The sequence below is a fragment of the Phaethon aethereus genome (genome assembly GCF_964289735.1).
Source record: "Phaethon aethereus genome assembly, chromosome: 16".
Lineage (NCBI taxonomy): Eukaryota > Metazoa > Chordata > Aves > Phaethontiformes > Phaethontidae > Phaethon > Phaethon aethereus.
Window position 1 is genome coordinate 11,390,612 of NC_138592.1, and position 14,812 is coordinate 11,405,423.

Below are 14,812 nucleotides of genomic sequence, written 5' to 3' on the forward strand. Positions count from 1 at the left end.
CTGTGTTGAAATAGAGCACATGGTTAGGACTCAGCTAGCTGACAGGAGGGTTTATCAACAGTACAGAGAGGCAGTGCTGTTTGATACATAACCAATGCAGCACTCCGAGACTCCCGTCTCAGAGCAGATTTTCCCCAACATGCAGTACCTGGTCTTCCCAAGTTTCCAAGAACACTCTATTAGCACAGGCATTAAATTCTGCACTTTCCAGAATCAAATTGTTCCCTGATTCTTGTAGTCATTGCAGTCCCCACCACAGCCTCAATTCCCAGAAATGTACCTGCTTTCAAGGGTGGGAATAGAAAGGAAAAGTGCATGGGTGGGGAATAAGAAAGAGGTAGCGACGCTGGGGAAATGAAAGCTTTCATCTCCAGCAGTCTGGAATGTGACGAGTTATTACCTAAAGAACTAAAGAATATGACAAAGACATTATTATTAAGCCATAAAATGCAGCTATGTATTTCAGACTAGATGACAACAGAGATGAATACAAAGCTATGTAGTGTGGTAACCTTGATCCATTTGATCCCTCCATCTTCAAAAAACACAACACAAACCGGTATCCAAAGTAGCAAACGCATGCTCCACCTTCCACAGGGACTTTACTACAAACCCTAGCTAGCATGGAGGAGCTAGGACAACAGGCCTCTATACCCATCAGAAATGACAGAAGTCACTTTAATGGTGACTGACACATTAATCATGTCAAACGAAGTCCTGGACATGTGAAGTCCTCTTTACTTGTAAGAAATCCATGGCAGAACCCCACCCCTTCCACTCTTACAAGTTCCTTCTCCCTTGTCCCCAAAAGGTGAAGCATGGCAATGCCAGAAAACCATTTAATATAGTTAGTTGCCTTTGATGTCATCTCCAAGGAAGCATGATTACAGGTGACTATTTTGTCTTTTGAGGATCATCGGTCATGCCTTTATCGTTTCTTTTTGGTTTCCTTCTTGGGTTTCTTGCTTATCTGTGGAGCAGTTGCCTTTGGCTTCTTCACTGTCTCTAAATTCTTAGGCTCAAAACTGTCCGAGTCCTATAAGAATCAATTAAGAAACAGTCAGTAACTTTTTTTTACAATTTGCTGACAGCTCACTTTGGGAATTTGAGTATAAGCGAAAGGAAGCGAGTGCTGGGTATCTCTGTTGGAACACATCTATATCAAACTGAGTCCACATTTAATGAGACTTGAGCAGCACCATCGCTGCTTCTTCTGCATGTGCTTTTTGATGAGTGTGAGTTTATGCACAGAAACAGCTTGTTACCAGAGAAGCCGTTAAAGCTTAAGTGTCTAAAACAGGCTTTGGAGAAGAAAAACAAACCCAACTTTAAAGGCAAGAAGAAAATCAACACTAAATGAAAACTATTCAAATTAGGAAAAGAAGATACCATATAATCACCAGTGTGCGTGGAAACATTCAGCAGGTGTTTCTGCAAAATGTTAATAATTATCATGTGCAAGACAAAAAATATTCCCCAAAACAGCAGAAAGAATGTAAAGTTCAGAGGCTCTAAACCAAGCTCAAAATCCAGGGAGGGAACTGCAGGCAAAGCTTCTTCACCTGGACTAACAAGGAATGCTTAGATATGCTGCTTGTTTCCTTCAGGGGAGATGACAGATAATATTTCAGCCATGGGAAATAAAGTCTAGTTATCTTGTAAAAACACAAGGGAACAGCGCCAGTCTCATCTGAGAAAGCGCACACATGCAGATTGCCTCCTTTCATTAAATGCATTTGAGTATAAATATTGCTTTAGCATCTTGGTTTCTATCAGTTAGAGCATGCCAACTGGAAAAGGACACACAAAAAATGGCTGAGCAAGATGTGCTAGTTTCAAGCTTCCAAGACAGCACTCCAGATAATGGAGGGGGAGGCGAACATCTGACAGTATCCTTTTAATCAAGGAGCTTGGTTCAAAAGTCTCTCAAGTTACCGGGCTATTACAGTTCACATCTGTGTGGCTTTCCAAGGAAGGAGACTTGGCTAGCTTTCCAAAGGCTGTAATCGGCACACGGGGAGCTGGCAGGCTCGGGAGAAATGGAGCAACATGCAGTTCTTACTCAGGGATGCACTGTGCTGCTGCCGCCGTAAAGTGAACACTGCTGCCTTCTAATGTTCAAACCAAGGTAGACTTCAAAGCCTGAAGCCTCCAAGACAGAGAAGCTCCTCGGTATCCTACCCAGACTCAAGTATCATTCCCAAGATCTGGAGGGGTAGCCTCAAGTGTTTATGGTCTTGTAAATTAGTCATATGGACAGGAAATCAAGAGGACAGTATACATATGGCACAAATAAAAAGTAGAGCATGCAAACATCAAAGCATGCTTGCAAACTTAAACAGTAACAGGTCCTTGAGCTTTATCGGTTTAGTTGGGGGCCTTGTCTTCAGTTTCCCACTTCACATTAACGCTCTCACTCTTTTCAGTTTTCAAGAATTAGGCTACTCAGTATTTCTCAAAAATTTATCAGGGGAAACCAGGGATTCTGACAGACAGGAGCTGGTGGCTGCCGAATAATGGTGACCAGCAGCCACCTGCTTCATCTCCCTGCTGGGAGCTGCATGCCAGGGCAGCGTCACTAATCCAGTACAGCAACGCAACTTCACATCACACCAACAGTTAAAGGTGAGAGAGTTGGGTCATGAACTGTATCCTTCACACTGTACCTCACCCTCAGGCATTCCCTTCCCCAGACAGGCTGAAAATTTCCGTGCTTCCTCTGCACAAGAGGGAGCAAACATGGCAATAAAGATAGCCTGAAAAAAAAACTTCCCATGATGAGTTGTTACTGAAAAAATACCACACACATTCAGACAAAATCTACATCAACCATCAAACTTGCAATGTGATCACGAGCACTGAAATATCCGTCCTCAGCACCACGGGCATTACCAAGCAATTTTACCAGAAAAGCCAGGTAGATGCAGGTCATCCCACTGTGGCCCAGTCTAGAGGAATCAGAGTCCTGTAGCTCACCCCAACCTTCCACTTTAACCTTCTCCTGTACTTACTGCATCAAAGGACCCTCCACTTGCCAGCACAGGATTGGGTGTCAGTACGAAAAAGTGCCTTCCTCACGTTAGAATATACTGGAAATTTTACCTGTATCTTATTTACAAAAATTGCACACAAACTAGAGCTCAGAGTCATTTCCTGAGAGGCAGGTCCTGCAAGGGGGATGCCTTGCCTGGCAATTAATAAAGCAAATCAGCCGTAGGGTGACAATATGGGGTCGGGACTAAAGCCTTCTTGTGTGCAGTGGGGAACAGCATGTACATTTAGCACACCTTGCCAGTGCTTCAGGTCACTTTTTTCACTGATATTCAGAGAGACCCTGGCTCAGGTACTTGTTCCTGACTTTCTAATCTGGGGGTAAATCACAAGGCAAAAGCTGGAGGTGGGAAAGCTAGAGGCAAGGAAAGAGAATGAACAATGAAACTGTCATCAATCCCAAGGGCAGACCACTGTGCCTCCATTAGCTACTCAAAGTTCCCTCCCACCCTACTTTCTCTGACTCTGCCCATCTATATCAATATTAAAGAGCACTGCTTACTGTCTTATGGGCCTTTGAAACTGGGAGGATTATGGCTAGCACACAGATAAGCTGGAAAATGGCTCCAAAGAAGAGTCCGTAGCGTAGCACATTCTCCATGAATGTGGGCTCAGGGATTTCCGGTGGGGAGAAATCCAACTCAGCAGCCATCGTGAGTGCACCCTTCTTCTCCTCTAATGCTCTCAAGAAGACTGGTTACTACAAGACGGGGGAGGGAAAAAAAAGGCAATTATTTGCATCATGCTTTCTGGTATTCACTTTCAAAAAATGACAGACTACCTCATGCAAGTTTTTGGAAGATACCGTTGGCCTACAGAACCAATAACGAAGAGGGAAATGAAAGTTGCATTTTATTTGGATGCTTGTCTTTTACCATCTGCCTACAAAAATAGTCCTCAAATGCTAGTATTAGTCCATTTGCAGGTGAGGGGAAGACAAACAAAATATGAACAATATTCATGAAACAATAAGGGAAAAGCTTAATAAGCAAGGACATACTTCTCCCTGAAGTCGATCATGCATGCAAGACGACTGTTAGTCATTTTCACTTACATTGTATATGTGGTCAAAGCCCTATTGTTTTAGATGGTGTACAAAACCAACTACTACTTAAATAAACCACTAAACTTAAATAAAGAAGGCAGACCTGTTGAAGACAGAGGAATGAGTTTTGTGTTTAAAGTCAAGCATGGCTTTAGTAGCCAGTTACACTAAGCCCCATATACCTTGCAACAGTCACACAGGTAGTTTGTGGACCAGTTAAATATTCATCTCCTGGGTCCCAAGCTGGTTTCTCAGCCACAAGACCATCCTTTCTTCCTTCCTTTATCTTTTGCTAATAGAGCTGTCAATTCATTCTATGAATGACTAATGGCTTTCTACAATAACGGAGAACTCTCCTGCCAGAATTGCTGGAGTACGCCACAGAAAGTCCCCAAAGAGAAATTCAATTAGTCTGAGATGCCATCAGAACTCAGTTGTGATTACTGTCTTACTCAGTTTCCCTGACCTGTATGATGATCCTGGTGCGTACTTATTGAATCAGCACTACCTACTGATACTTACAATTCTCTACATTACTAAAGCTTGGGTGTGAGATTGTGCTGCATGCACATTTCAGTTGAATGGTAGTAACCTGCCTCCTAGAAATTATCTCCAAAGCAGGCTCTGTACTTCTTAGGCTAGGAAGAGACTTCTACAATCTGCAGACATGACCCAGTTCAGAAAGATGGTAAACTTAAGAGTATAATTTGAGTAAAGTTATAGTTGATAAATCTGCGAATCAGTCAACAACTCAATGCTGTTGCATAAGAGGTAGATGTCATTTGGAGACATACTAAAAGGAGTGGTATATAAATCACAAGAAATAACTGTTTTGTTTTAATTCAGCTAAAGTACAGGATATTATTTTGAATTTTAAAAGACAGGAAAAAATTCCAACTGCATGGACTGACTGCCAGCCAGCCGAATACTGGTGATTCAGAAAACCACATCAGATAAGCATTCCCTTGGGATGGGGTGTGAGTATACATAATCCTGCCTTTGAATCAGAAGACAAGAATAGGTGACCTCCTGCAGTCCCTTCCAGGTCTGTACCTCAGTGAAAGAAAACTTTTCAAATTCTGATTAAAATTCAATAAGCAAGGATTGCATGGGACCTGTACATCAAGCCAGAACACACACTGGGCCACTCAGGCCCAGCAAGGCCCAATACAGACCCAAAGGCTGCACCGGACATACAACGGTGTCAACAAAGCATACATAAAAGTGGCTCATCCCTAACTGCTCTTAACTTTTAAAATGTTCTCTCCCCCAATCCACTAAGGCAGCAGATCCTAAGCAAGAAACAGAATCATGTGAAAATTCATCCCTGAATTGCATTTCATCTTGACTTTTGAAAATGTTATTCTTGCCTACCCCCTTCTTCAAACAGAGCAGGAAGGGATGTTGCTCCATGCCTCACCCGGAATTTTCTCAGGAAAAACTCCTACTGATAACCCTGATTCATACACCTGAAACACAACACACAAAAATAAACCAGAAAAGGAAACCAATACAATGAAAGCAAAAAATCTCTATTCTCATCTTCTTCAAGTCTCCCCTCCCACCCCATTTCAACTCCCTTGAGTGTATTAGTAATTTTCTAACAAACCCCAGGTGACATGACCAGCATCAAGAGCTCTCATGCAAGCTGGTAGCAGCTGCCACTACCATTTTAAGCATTACTCCATGAAATATGCTCAGAGAAAACCTGACATCTTGCTCCAACTAGTCATAGTAGAGTGTCGTTGTTGCACAGTAGCGAGAGCAGGCAACCCACATTCAGACTGTTAGTCTTCCTGCTTTCACTGGAGCTGAACTAGCATTAGCAAAATTCTTCCCCATTTTAAAAAACTCCCATGGTTAACAAAATGCCCAAACCTGCACATGCAGGGAGGCTAAACCTTATGCAAATGATCAGGCCAAAGTTGAAACTGGGGAACCAGGGCTCAGCATCAGGCACGCAGCCTTCCGCACGGAACGCAAAACTTGCAAAGTGAGTTTTTGCACCGAGAGCACTACCTCTTTACACTTCGCCTTGCAGCTAATCCAGCAGGTCCCTGGAGGATAATGGAGTCTTCCTCCCTGTTCCTGAGAAGCTAACAGTTTCACTGTCTTCCTTGGCTAATAGCTCTTATTCTCCACAGGTGTCAACCACCTTTTTCCTCAGACCACCTCACCTATTAACATGTCTACACTTAAGGTACTTGTTCTTAAATTACATTTAAAGATTGGTACTCTGTTTCAGACTCTGCAAGGAAGCTTCCCCTGGACCCCTCCTACTTACTCATTTGGTCTAACAGCAGCTACCACAAGCCTGGCCATCTCACTGGAACTAACAGCAGAAATAGCTCACAAACAGTTGCACTGCACTACAGAAAATGATTCTGACTGTTTAAAAATACTGAGTCTTGCCTCTGTTAGGGTTTTACAGCAAGCTAGCTACCCCCACGCAAAAGGACTTGGTCCTGTAAAAAAGCCAGAGCTGTGGCCCCCAGAACCAGTGGGGGGCCATTAGGGGCCTGTGATCAATAACCATGTGTTTCCAGGATCAGGGCCATCAACTAGCTACCTCAATAAAGCTAGGACAGGCTCAAACCTTTCTTTTTGCTCTCCTGTGTTTCCCGGCTGGCATATTCAAGACCTAGCACTATATAAATAACTAGCCTAGGACAAAGCCACAGGAGCACTTCGAGTAATATATATTAGCTTCGTTTTTGGGGTGGAAATAAAAAGCAACAGTACTGGTGCAGAACGTGAAACCTTCTGACAAAAGATGAGGCAAAAAAAGCTGGCACTGGGTTTCTGGCATGACTTAGTAGGTGGTGGGATGGAGACTGACCAATTCATATTTTCTTCAGAGGGATTTGTGTGTGCTTGTTACCGCCGAAAACATGACCGTTAGTGAGGCCGAAGAGTCTGTGGGCTGACGGGCCCTGTGCCAGGCAGCCAGGTTTGCCAGACGCGCCCTGGAGGTGTAAGGAGAAGAGACTGTGCAGCCTCTGAGCAGGGGACACCCAGTGTTCCCCTTCGCTTCCCGAAAGAACAGCTCTGTGCCGTCTCTTCCTGCAAGGCGCGGTGGCCAGCCCTGGCCTCGGCAGGAGGAGCAGGCCGCCACGGAGCCAGCGAGGCTCCCCTGCACCCGTGGCTCTCCCACCCGCTTCCCGGGGAACCGTGGCAAAGCCACGGCCCCAGCCTTCCCAACAGAGTCCCCTCTTACAGCCCCCAACACCCCCAGACCCCCCGGCCTCGCCCCCACAACCGCTCACCGCCCCACTCGGCCAGGCCTCGCCGCCCCGGAAGTGATTCCCGCCCGACAGGAAGCGCGACCCACCCCGCCCCTCGCAACCGCCTGGGGCGCCGCGTTGCTAAGGGCGGCCTGCAGGAGGCTCAGGGGCCCGTGGGGCCGGACGGGCGGCCCGGAGGGCGGGAGGGCTTCGCCGCCGGGTTCCTCCCGAAAGGCCCTGAGGCCGCTCGGCTTCACGCTGCTGCGGGCGCCGCCCCGGCTGCGGGCGCCGACCCCGCGACGGGTCCCCACAGCCAGGCCCGGGTCGGCCCCTCTGGCAGCGAAGCAGCCCGGGCCTGTACGCCTCAGGGTTAATGTCCTCGCCCCCTAAATCAGTGCGAGCATTTTAATCCTCGCTGTCAATAGCGCGGCCTTTCAGTGCCGGCGGGTTTCTCTTCATCTGCAAGATTTTGATCTGCTCCCTTGAAGTGCTCTGGCAGCAACAACTAAGACTCATGCTTCTGGCTTTGCTCTTGCTGGGGACTTCTTTTTTTTTTTTTATTTTAAATGTCCAGATTCAGTATCCAGCTCTGAAATGGAGATGTCTCGATAAGATGACCTACAAAGGGAAAAATGGCTTGTGCTCTGTTCTGTTCCTTTGTGGTATTCAAAGAATCTGATTTGTTTTGGCCTTTTCCTACCCCTAAAATATTAGCAGTGCTAGGTTAGTTTTGCTGCAGCGGTTTATTATCAGAGAGCCTAAATACTTTGAGGAAAACCTAATCGGTTACTTATCTACTGAGGGAGTAAGGTATGGCATTTGTAATAAAAGGATTTTCTAGACTGTTACCAAGCATTTGAGTTAAATGGGTATTAATGAAAACAATTTAAAAGGTTTTGAGCGATTGGATTAAAAACCTTTCATCTTTTTTAGTGCAGAAGACTTTACAGACAACTGCAGAATGCACACAGCTGTAAGTTGCAGAGACCAGAGACACTCATACAAATAAATTCTTCTAGCATAAAAATCCTAAGAAAAAAATTGCTCTTAAATAATTATTAGAGCTTTCACTGCCCCTGTTGAGTGGCTTTACTGGCTCAGGAATAAACCCAGAACTCAGGAAAGGCAGTAAATTCTGCTCTTGCAGCTCCCAAACACCAACTATTTAGCACACAAAAACACTGGGGAGGGAGAAATAATTCTGTGAATGCCAGGAGAGATCCTATCAGTACGGATTAAACGTCCGGATTAAATTCCTGCCAATACTAGCAGTACACTGAATGTGGTACTGCTGCTGTCCACACACACCTTCCCCCGGGCTCTGATCCTCGCAGTTTGAAGTTTGCAGGCAAACGGGAAAATAACATGCTTGGCTTGCAACCAATACTGTTTTCTTCCTTTCTCTTCCTCTCCCCCAGCAGAAATGGTGCTACTTCTTCTAAGTAGAAACAAGCAGGTGAAATTTGCAGCTTTTATACAGCTCCCACCCATTCCCTCTACCGCCATCCCTCCCCTGAGACCACCAAACACCTCTGCAGCAATGCCAAGCTCTGCGCAGGAGACACTCAGCCTTTGATCCACAAGCAGGTGGTGCCATTAGCCCGTGTCGGCCACGTGCCTTTCACCAGCACCACACGGACCCATTCGTTTCAGCTGATGGTGAAATGACAAAAAAGGAAGCTCTTTCTTAAAAAAGGGAAGATTTTTCCAAAGTCTACAAGGTGTGAGTGGGTTTCAAAGCTAAAACCGATTCAACAAGGGGAAATGACGATTTTGTCAGCACTCAATTCTAAGTAGAGACAGAGCTCAGGCATGAAGTCTTTCTCCAAATCCAAATCATCCTTAGCTTTTTTAGTTCTTCCTATATTTCTTCTTTGGTTTGCATTGCAGTATTTCCTGCATGTATTTGCAGTGAGACCTATTTATTGCCATTCATTGTATGTGCACCATATCCTTGTGCACCATAGTCTTTTCATCCTCAGGTTGCATATTATTATTCAGCCAGGAAAAAATTAGTAACAACTGCTTTCATTTTTCAGCCCTTACTGGAAACATGGCATTCCTCACTCCCTATCCATAAACTACATTTTACTCTCTCAATACCAGTAACACATCTCACTCAAATTCTGTTTTTTATCAGAAGATTTCAAAGCACTTTCCCAAGGTGACCAGTAATAGCAGCGTTTGGATCCTGATGGGAAACCAGGTCACAGAAAGTATGTGGACCAACACACCCAGCCTGCCCCGATGGGAAGGAGGGTGTTGAGGTAGTCACTAGAGCCCTCTGCACAGAGGCTGGGCATTCACAGAACCTCTCTTACACTGCTTCTTCATACTAGTGTACGAAGGTCTCAGTGCTTCCAAAAATCAGGAGTAGGGTCCTCAAGTGTGGCACCAGCACCCATAAATCAGCAGCTGAAGGATGCCTGTGAGCCTCTTTGCTGTGCGTCGGTGGCAGGGTTAGGATTGAAGCCGGCTCTCCCCGTTGATTGATTCTGGCTGTAACGTGCTGTGTAACCTACTAGCCTTTCCAAACTGAAATGAGAGTGGCAAGACCAAAGATGAACTCCTTAATTACTGAGATTCACTGCTGGCATCCAAGCTCTGTCTGCCAGGGTTGGAAGAGGAAGGAGATGGTATTTAGAGAGCCAGAAATTCAGGAACCAGTAACTCTCAAGCCTACAGCTGACTGTAACATGCTGACATCTAGCTGAAACTCTTGGCAGCTCACTTGGGTGATGCTGAAACGCTCCAGCAGCTCTGCTGGGAAATAAACAGAGCCAGACAGGTACGGGCTCTATAAATGGATCTCACCCGCAGAGCTCATCAGGCCTCCTGACAGATACACATCTTGCAGGCTGGTGCCATTTGTTCTATTGTAGTCTCAGTGATACGTTAATGTTTGAAGATTAAGTAGGCTTTTCAAGCAGGCTTTTAACTCTGTGAGACAGTCCTTTCTGATAGCCCTTCCTTGCACATTTTGAATTACTGATTTATTTTGTCTATTCTTAATCTGATCCCTTGCTTCAGACTCATAGTGCAAACTATGCTCTCATCCAGAAGGACTCCTTCCTTGAGATTATTTTGATAAATGTTTGTATTCAGCTTCCTACCAATCTGAATTCCTCAAGGGAAAATTCTCCCCAGGAAATCTATTGATGTTCAAAAGATTGAATGATCTGAAGATCCAAATCCCAGCACTTTATCCTTCCAAAGTGGAGAAATAAAGTCTCATGATTTTCTAATGGCAAATCTCACCATACCTGCTGGGTTTAAATTTTGGGTCCTCTTTCTTCCTTAGAAGAAACTGGCAACGAGCCAAATCTTGTCTTTCTTATCTCGTTTTTGTTTGCTTGCCTTCCACAGAAATGACTGCATTTTTGCAAAGAATTTAGGAACAAAAGTTACTGTGTACGCACCAGTAATGGACAATGTAATTAAATGATTGATGGTCAACTTATTTATAATGTGCCTTAGTTTTGCTACTTGGGATAAAGCATTTGAACCAAAATGCGTCCCATGTGACCTCTAAGATGGCAAACCTAGGCAAAAAATAGAATTTCTAATAGTAGGCAGTTCTTTTATTCAGCATTAGGGCATTTGTGATAAGCTAGTCACTACCAAGTCTCTCAAGTAAAAGAAAACCAGAGAGAACGGTTCTGTGGGGCTCTCAGGAGTGACGGGGATTGGAGAAGCTGGGGACCAACAGCCACTACCTGTGCCATTTTGGAGAAGTGCAGAAAAGCTTTTGATAGCTGACAACACGGGATGTTTTTTTTGCCATTTGATGACTGACTTGTTTCTGTCATTAGTTTCAACCTTAGAAGGTGAGCAGGACCATTTCACATGCAGCTCAGCTTATCTGAAGCTATATGTTGTGCACCTGGAATAGACAGGGGCAATTTTTTAAGGCATGGCATGGAGACTGGAGGAGGTAAAGCTAAGAGGAAATCGCTATCTGGGAAATTGCTGCAGGATCCTAACACTGTGTCCTTTGTCAGAGAAGGACTGGCACTGAATTAAAACTAGCTGGCATGTGCTTCATCCAAGGACCCTAGGGAGATTAGGTCTGCATGGATGTGACTCCGAAATCCAGCAGTTCCAGCTGCAGAAGGTACATGTGGCAGCTCGTACCTGGGTGTAGACTCCATTGGGCTTGCACTGGTATAGGCCTGCGTTTAGAGGCCAAATAGCCAGTTACCCACCATGTGTTGCTAACCTGAAGCAATGATCTGTGGGGGGTAATTTGAGTGTTACATACCTCATGTTTTGGGAGCCAGTGGATGCTGACAACACTAGCTGCAGTAGGGAGGAGAGGTGGGGAGAAACTGGGAAGATTCTAGGGCCAGATCAAGATATTAAAGGGAAAAAAATTGTTCATTTTGTGAAGCAAGTTTGTAATCTGCTGTGCCAAATTATTACTGATACTACCCTTAAAATGAAGTTCCCATGAGGAGTGCTGTCACACAACTAGTACGTTTAGACTTTGAACACCGCTGATACGCACAGAGCAGCTCTCAGGCTGTGAGGAGTGCAGAATTGCAGCCAGAACCGCCTTCCTGCGCGTGCGGGGCATACCAGCTCTACCTGCGTGACTACCCCACTGAAAAATATGATCCTGAGAACAAAGACCATAGTCACCTGCTCAAGTACATACTGCAACACATGTGGATACAAAACTGGCTCCGAACAACACTGAATCGTATCACAGTCTGAGCATCTTCATCCAGAGACAGCAGCAGCCAGAGCACCCATCATGGTACTCAAGCCGAGGCAGCAGTGGGGATCACAGCCATTTCTACTGCAGCAGAAGTAGCTTCACTAGCCAGAGCGAGAGCTCACGGATTCTGGTGGAGGAACTCCACAAATGACGCTTCTGGATCCTGGGAAGATATGAAGGTTTTGACTAAAGCCGAGACAGGAAATCCCAGGGACAGAAAAGCTGCTCTATTTATGCTATTTCAGAACTCCTAAGCTGGATACACCTGACAGAGGCTGGAGGGTTTTTAGAAATTTCTGCTGCCTCCCGCAATTAATCTGAAGTCATAAAGAGAGCTTGTTCTTGTGTGAGTCTTGCTGGGTCCAGTTGTGCATGACAGGAATCCAACCCAGGCAGTGCAAGGAAACCCCTAGGACGACGGAGCTTTGTATAGCCTTCTTTGAAAGCAGCTCACTTGACGCATGAATGCGGATCACAGCCCTCCTAATTCAAGCTGGGCAGCAAGCAGCTATAAACAAGTCAATTATAGACTGATTCTCCTTGATCTGAGAGCTATTGCATGGTATTTTACAGCAGCTCTGTGTAAGGAGATGGGCCAGGCGGCTAGAGAATTAGCTCAAAACCATGCTACATGGTAATACTTTGAAAGAGCATTGGCTCTCGGCTGGTTTAACAACATGGTCTGATTCATCTGTTCAGCCAGTGTTGCACCAAGACAGTGGAAGAAAAATAAGTCATGCTGAAAAATTGGTGCAACTGGCCTCACACATGAGAGAACGCAAACAGATTGTTTCAAAAAAGCAAACAAAAAGCCCTTTCCAGTTTGCAGAGACAGTGTGCAGCTGCATGCACCAGTACAGGGATTTTGGAAAACCTGCTCTGTGCTACTCAGAAATCGCCTTCTCCGGTGTTGAGTAGATGATACACATAATATACCTGCCCGATTTGCACAGCAGCTCCTCTCCCCATGAACAGACTGGTGCCATTTCATTCTACAGCTGGAGGAAGGCAGTAGTCCTTGCTTCCTTCACGTTGCTGTTCTGTTTCTGGATTACACTTGAAGGCCCCATGTCATCTCCTCAGTTCAGGGTCAGCTTAAGCTCCCGTTTTGGTCCATTCCATCCTTTTTCATGATTCCTCTGTGAAGTGTCCCAACCCTGATTTGATGCCAAAGGGAACGCAAGCCCTTGGAGCTCAAAGCAGGGAGAGCCCAAAGGTGTCGGTGCACATCTGTCTAGGTACAGAGCAACTGTTACTCAACTCCATGGAGTCATTTGGTGTGCTGAGCTCACTAAAGCCTTTCCAACTGTTGGGTTACAGCTTACTGAGGGCCCACAGTTTGGAAGGAGGATATTGCTTCACTAAGATGTGAGCCATAATCACAGTGCTGATTTCCCACCTTGGCAAGAAGCAAAGGGGCGACGGCAGAGAGTTAGACCAGCGCTGAATGCTTTTGACCCCCTGCACATGCAGGCATGCACCTGCACACCAGATGCACTGTCTTTCCCTGCAATCCATCTCTGCCACCAGTGCGCTGGTGCAAGGTGAAGGTATTGTGCATCAGGCAGGTATGAGTCATGTCACCTGCTGAATCTTCTTCCCAGCATCGAGTCATGCAAGCCTCGAGACAGGAAGGTCTAGGTCCCCATCAATTCTCAGCATTACAAAGTCAATACTAAAAATCTGGCAGGTGGAGCTCATGCTGGCACCTCATTTTTAACTCCTCTGAACTGTCCTGGTCTTCTTGGCACCAAGACTATGTGTTGTGTTCTTTTTAATGGGGTTTTCATAAACCTTGTTCCAGGAATGAAAACAGCTGCCAGCGCATGCAGCACCCCAGGGAAGATCCTTGCCTTCTTCCAGAGCACATGAACAGAGCAGGGCTCTCCAGCTGCTCTGTGTGCTTGATGTGAAGCTGTGATGTTTGCAAGGGACTGAAGCATGAACTGCCCCGCTAACGCTAGCAGGTGTGAGTAACAAAGGAGAAGGAGGAAAAGGCTGATAATCAAAGAAAAAGAAAATAGCAAAAAGATAAACCCTCCTGAGCAGGCAGTGTGAGAAAGTATTAATGGTTAACTCTCACTGTGGAGTAGGAGGAAAAAATGCAATTGCTAAGAGAAAGAGAAGTTTACCTTGCAAAGCAAATTGGTCATTCACTCTGCCAGATTATCATTGTTATTATTTGCTCTTCACTCTTTGAACCATAAAGAGAAAGCATGCAAATGACCGTCAACTACAGGCATAACCCTCGCCCCGCAACCTCCCTGCCTGCATCCTCGCGCATACAAAAAGAGAGGATGCTAAACACAGCCTTTGAAATTCAGGAGGATAATTGATTCTCTGACGCGTAGAAGCCCACAGGACTCCTGAGGGAGCACAGGTATAAAAAGAGGAGATGCACCTCCCTGGCAGCCAGAGGACAGCTGGGGGGAGATCCGAGAGAGTCCTCCCTGCTCAGCACGCGTCCCAGGTCCTGCCCAGGCACCGCGCAGAGGAGACAGACCCAGCAGGTCACAGAAGCAGCTCTAGAGAAGAAGCGGTTGTATTCGCAACAGGGGAAGGAAACACCTGAGCAGGAGCTGATTTAAGAAGAGCTTGTTTTCCAAGGGAACGGTAAGTGTGAGTCTCTGTATGTGCATTTAACAAGATAACGTCTATTTGGAAATTGAAGACAATTTGATTCAATCAATTTGATTGAAATGCAATCAAAGCTAGTGTCAGTAATTAGCTTTGCCAGATACAATATCCTTTGTACCATACAACAGTTTTTTC

General features: G+C 45.5%; 1 protein-coding gene across 1 annotated transcript; it reads right to left on the bottom strand.

Moving 5' to 3' along the window:
• Positions 1 to 928: 928 nt before the first annotated feature.
• On the bottom strand, positions 929 to 3,733 carry MANBAL (mannosidase beta like; the record flags this gene model as incomplete). Its single annotated transcript, XM_082007463.1, has 2 exons — positions 3,554 to 3,733; positions 929 to 1,036 (listed from the first exon to the last, which is right to left on the bottom strand). Exons 1-2 carry the CDS (start codon positions 3,701 to 3,703, stop codon positions 929 to 931), a joined length of 258 nt encoding a protein of 85 aa, XP_081863589.1. The 5' UTR covers positions 3,704 to 3,733.
• Positions 3,734 to 14,812: the final 11,079 nt, after the last annotated feature.